Here is a 6,000-nt window from a genome sequence, read left to right as displayed (position 1 = left end):
TGAGAGACACACACACATGATTAACCCAGCCAGGCTGTCAGTCACTCAGTCACTGAGTCGGTCAGTTGAGTTCTGTTCTGTTTCAGTTTCCAGTAAACTGATCCTGTTGGCAGAGGCTAGTGGGGAGACTTCCTTTTCTGGAAGGACCTGATGCATCGTGTTAATAATCCTCTATCTCACCCTACCGTCCTCTCTCTCTCTCTCTCTCTCTCTCTCTCTCTCTCTCTCTCTCTCTCTCACTCTCTCTCACTCTCTCCCTTCTCTGTCTCTCTCCTGGCCTGTCTCATTTCTGATCACGACGTCTGTACAGGGAGGAACAGCAGAATAATCTAGCCAGCAGAATCAAGGATCTCTTCTCCCTTTGTCTCAGCTTTAAGATCTTTCCTTCTTTCATTGTTACCAGTAACATCTCTCTTTTCCCTCTTTCTTTCTATCTGACCCAACCATTTTTTTTCTACCTCTGTTTTTCTTTTTGAATCTCATTCCATACTTTGCGCGTCTTTTCCTTTTAGAGGGAGCTCCACATCCAACCAGAAGTTCACTCCTTCAGGTTGTCTCGCTCTTTCTCTCCTTGCCTTCTTCACCACACACACACCAACATCCTCCACTCCTCATCCTCCTTCTCCGCCTCTCTTTTCTTGACTCCACACCCTGCCTGCGAGTGTGCTGGAGAGAGTTGTCACTTGCGCACGGCAAAGGCAGCAAGTGGGAGTGGACCTCGGCGAGCGTACTTGCAAGTGTGTGTTTGTGAATGTGGAGAGGAGGAGGTGGAGGAGGAGGAAGGAGAGAGCATCAGCACACAGTCTCTCCTCTCTTCACACACGCTCCCACTCTGAATGGAACAATCCTTGCTTGGCTGCTTCCAAATGGACATTTCTGTGGCAACGTTTCACCAGTGAAGACAGCAGCTGCTGCCGCTCCACAAGCTCCTCCATGCTGGATTTAAAAAAAAAGTGAGGAGAGGAGAGGAACAGGGGGAGATCTCTGAACATGAGTGAGGAAGCTAAGGAGAAGGCAGGCGGTGGGAAAGCAGCCCATCGCAAGAAGAAAGGCAAAAAGGTATGAGAGAGCAAGAGCTTTCTTTGTCTTGGTGGGCTTTTGGATGTTTTGTGTGACTGTGAAGCTAAGAGCTTGTTGTTGACATGAAATGAATGGGTGAGGCTGTTGGAGCCATTATAAAGTGATTGAAGGTGTGTTGTTTTTTGTTTTGTACACGTTTATTGTTTGTTTTTTACTCCGGTGAAGTCTTGATTTGTGTCTCAGATGAGTCTGTTTTATTTAAAGTACAACCTGTACACTTGGCGTGTTTCTGTATCGTCAGGTGTTTTTGCATTTTTCCTCTCCGTCTTACACACGCTCTCCTGTGACTCTGGGCAAAATATTTTTCTAAGCCTCACCTGGAATGCAACCAAATGCCGCCTGTCAATCCCCTCTCATTTTTTTCCTGACGTTATGACTGGTTGGTCTGGTTGTTTTGCTCTGGGTGATTGGCTGAGAGAGCAGTGGTATGTAAGGTAAAGGTGGAGAGAGAGAGAGAGAGTGTGTGTATAATGGGAGGAAAGGGGATGTCCTCGGGGGTTAGGGTGGGGGCAGCAGAATGTGTGCACGACATAGCGTCTGCTGTACACTCCACAGCTGTGCGTATGTTTGCATGTGGCTTTGTGTGTGTGCGTGTGTGTCTATGTGTCTTGTACACATACACTAATACAGCATGCATCATACTCTTAGATGTCCTGCTGTTTTCCCCTAGAGGTTGTTATTATGGATTATAATGAAAAGGTGTTTGCAACCACAGAAACATGTTTTGACGTATGAGGTGGAATGTGGGTTTGTGTGTTTGTGCACTCGTGCTCACAAGCGTATACTTATTATACAGGTTTGAAAAGTGGTGTAAAGCATGCGTCTTCTGTTCTTGCTCCTGTGCCTCCTGTGGAGTTGTCATTGTTGGTTAAATTGTGATTAATGTGTTTCGGGGATAAAAGCCACCGATCATACACTGTCAGTGTCACAGGCATGTTCATAGGCACAAAACTGTTTTCCACATCATTTCCACTGAGTTGGGGCTGGACCTGTGTTCGATGTGGCCCTTGAGATCAGGGATTTTTGGATCCCTGATTGGATGGATGAAGGACCGAAGCAAAGCGGTAAAGCACGGCAGCCGTTATATGTTTTGTTCGAGGCTGAGTGGGTCTATAATTTAGGTGCAAGTGCATTCTGTGTTTCTGTATAAATAATTTATGGCCTCTGTGATATGTGCCACTCTCGGAGGTAAGCTGTCAGTCTGGATCCTCACTTACAGCAAGAGACAAGATGTTCTGCTATTGATTTCAGTAATGAAATGTTGACTTGACACGGCGACGTTGATGCCGTTGAAAATGTATAAATGCAATCAAGGCGAGCCTTTGTTTACCTCATCAGCAGACGGATATGAAATAACAGAGAGACGATGAAGTTGTTAAAAGGAAATATGTGCTAGATGAAGGCGGCAGCTGTCAGGATGGCAGTTTCTTTGATGATTTGTAACCAAAATATATTAAAGTCGAGCACGATCGGCCTTTTTGCAGGGCTGATATTATTACATTTTAACATATACTGCCATAAATATCAGCTGATAATTGACAACATGTTAAATCCACAAATGCTAGACATAAGTTTGAATAGAATATTTAATTCTATAAATCAAAATACCAATATTTGATGATTGTCTGTCTATCAGAGTACATTGACAAGGAGGATCTTCATCAAAGATGTTTGTTTTATGTATTAATGTAAAATATTTAGGCCTGCAGCTAACAAACTACATATCATAATCGATTAATCTGTTGATAATTTTCTTGATTAATCAAGTATTGGTTTGGTCTGTAAAATATCAGTAAATGTTGAATCTACCCTCGAAATGATGATGTTCTTGAATGTCTTGTTTTGTCCACAAACCCAACTAATTCAATTTTAATGATTTCTTTGTTACATGGAGCAAAGAAACCAAAAATGTCCACATTTTAGAAGCTGAAAAATCTGAAAGCTTGTTTTAATTATTGAAAAAATACTCAAACTGAGTAGTCAATACAATTAATGACAATAAATGACAATTAATTTAGTTATCCATTAATATTCGAATAATCGCTGCAGCCCTAAAATCAATTAACCAATATAATATCATCAGACGTTTAAAAGCCTGAGATTGAGATTGGTGTCAGCCGCGATTTAAATATGGGTCAGGCTATATCTCTTTATTTTGCAGAGGCAATGGAATTTGAATTAATTTTTTTAAACTTGCCCGTTTTATGAAGCCTCAGTTCTCCATTTCCAGTTCTATTCCCCAGCATATTGAGATAAAGGCGGTTCGGTTAAATTCACAAATATAATATTATCACTGAATTCCAAAGTTCTCTGATGTGTTTTCCCCCAACAAGCCTCAGCCCGTTATCTCTCTCACACAAGCGCTCCAGACTGCAGCCATGAAAATGGAAGTAGCGCAGCACAATAATGCATATTAATGTTTTTCATACGTATGCCACTTGTGTGTGTGTAGTGTACATGTGCAAATGTGTGTCCGCGAGTGCGCATGCGTGTGCCAGGTCACTACGCCAGATGTGTTAATGATTGTAGCCATGGCAACTAGTTCCTGTTCTGAGCGAAAGATGTCGAGGGTGAGAACAGACAGGAGAGGGAGGCAGTGAGGAGGGGGCGGACTGGTGAACTTTGTGGCCAGAACAGAAATACATTTTTCATGAGGCAGCTGCTGTGATGGAAGGAAGCTCAAGGATACAATCAAATATCTTTTGACTCAAGGTCCCAGACTTATCGTGATTATGACAGGGGGCTGTAAATCAACGACAAACACCGTGTTGCGTTTGCCTTTTTCGTAGTTCTTTGTGCCTCATCTCTGTGTGTGTGCGTGTGTGAGAGACACTTAAGTTTGTGCAGCACTCCGAATGCTGTGCGATCTCACAGAGGTTTAATGATAAGAATTTGATGTAGCGATTGAGATAATGAGGTTTACGTAACACAGGGATACAAACACACCCAGAAGCTGCTGTTGGGTGTGCACGTATGTCCTGAAAAGGTTAACAGCATCGTTTGGGGCTCCTAAAACAGTTTCCTTGCACAAAAGCAGAGAGAAATAATGTAAGAAAATGTGCCTATGAGACAAAAAGATCCCAGAGGATTTACATGGAAGTGTCTTCTCAAAAACTGACAACTATAACTAGACTCAACAAAAACATTGGGTCCAAAGGGAAGAGAAAGTAAGTGCTCATTATATCAGAGCAGTAAGAATATGTTTAATTTTCCCTGATTTTTTTTTCTCGGTTTATAAAAGGATCCGATGTGCGCTTGAATAAACTGAGAGGGAACCTTAGACCATGTAAAAGCTACGTGACGAAGCCAGAGCAGTTTTATAGCAACAATAAGTTTCCAAATAATTCTCCGCAAAGTAAACATATTGTTATGTAAGTCGCGCTCACGCACACCAGTGAGTGCAGACACGTCTTCCAGAAATAATCTGCCCCGTGCTGTATGTTTAGACATGAGATGATTGTGTAAGTTCTATGTGAAGGAATGATTGGGTTTCTGTAAGCAGAGCACTCTTCTGTTGTCTCTGTCAAACACGCTGACAAATGGAGACGTTTAAGGAGCGTGATTTTAACTAATAGTCTTCAATCTTGTCACAAGCCACTGCGGTTTATCATGCGTCTCCACAGCCAGAACATTCCGCGTCTCATTCCTCACAGTTAAGTTCACTCTCAGAACATGACTACAAGCAGTAGATGCACGTGTATCTCCTTGTGGTTATATGTTCTTTGAAATACAAGCCTGTAAAAAAAACAGCTGCTCTTTCAACTTTGGCCGATTTAAGCTCATTTTCCCAGTTTTTCTTTCCTCCCCACTTTTCACTGGACTATGTACATCTCTCTTTAGTGTTGCCTCTGCTGTCTTGTTCCTAATGAGGCAGCCAGGCAGTAAGACAGCAAGGCTCGAGCAGCTCTGGTCTTTGTCTTGGATGGAAAAACCCTGCCAGAGACAGATAGCCGCGCGTCTGCAGGACTGGTGAAATAAAGCCGTTCTGTGACACTGCCTTCAAAGAAAAAGGACACACCACATCCCCAGATATCAGCAGCAGGGCACTGGTTCTAAGTGCTGATGGAAGACGTGAATTGTGTGTGTGTAAGAGTGTGGAGAGAGAGAGAGCGACTGAAAGAGCAAGCAAACAAAGTGCTGCTTTTGTTTTTCAGATTAGGCTAATGGACTTGGCTCAGATCAAGCCCTTAAGAGGGACAGGTTATGCTGTATGAGCTGTTTGGAAGTGAGCTTGAGGAGAGAATGTGTGCGTTCCAGGGGGAACATACCGTCAATACTGTAAACTTTTATATAGGGCTGGAACATTTAACTCATTCGTTGATTAATATGAACAAAATTAGCAAATATTCTAGAGACAAATCACTTGTTTGGGTCGTCTTCATTAAAAAAGCCTAATCTTTTTCTGGTCTCACATAATTGCTGTGTCCCTGTTTTATATGATTTTAAATGAGTGTTTTGGTTGTGGACTGTTGATCAGACTAAACAAAAGAGTGGATTGAGGATGAAGTGTAACCTTACTATCTTTGGTAGTTCTGAAGAATGAATTGGTTTTCAAAATGTATATTGTATATGTAAATTAGCAAATCAACTAGTTTTGACTGTTCAATCTGAGAATCCTGGCTCATTGTTAAAAGTTCTCATCCTTGCAATAAAAGATAGCGTTGTTACTGGTGATGTGCGAGTAATGCACGTCACATTTTAATTCTAATATACTGTATAAGTGAACCTTGACTCACAAAAACCACATCACAGCTGCAATATTTGTCAAAAAAAGCTCAATCTTCAGCATGTGTCTTTGGTCATTTGTCCACAGCCAGTTCAGAAAACAACTGTTAAACAGAAAATGTCTCTTATCTTAGGTATAAAGTCAGACTATAACATAGCAGGAAAATCAAAATTGAACGTGAATGTTGATGACAA

General features: G+C 41.8%; 1 protein-coding gene across 1 annotated transcript in view; it reads left to right on the top strand.

Moving 5' to 3' along the window:
• The first annotated feature begins 286 nt into the window (after positions 1–286).
• LOC131473785 (ankyrin-3-like) overlaps positions 287–6,000 on the top strand; it is a 126,617-nt gene continuing 120,903 nt past the window's right edge. The window contains exon 1 of the mRNA XM_058651285.1: positions 287–1,059. Coding sequence (XP_058507268.1) covers positions 991–1,059 — 69 coding nt within the window. The 5' untranslated portion in view covers positions 287–990. The remainder of the gene's footprint in view (positions 1,060–6,000) is intronic.

The sequence above is a fragment of the Solea solea genome, chromosome 15, assembly GCF_958295425.1.
Source record: "Solea solea chromosome 15, fSolSol10.1, whole genome shotgun sequence".
Taxonomy (NCBI): domain Eukaryota; kingdom Metazoa; phylum Chordata; class Actinopteri; order Pleuronectiformes; family Soleidae; genus Solea; species Solea solea.
This window is presented reverse-complemented; position numbering and strand designations above follow the sequence as displayed.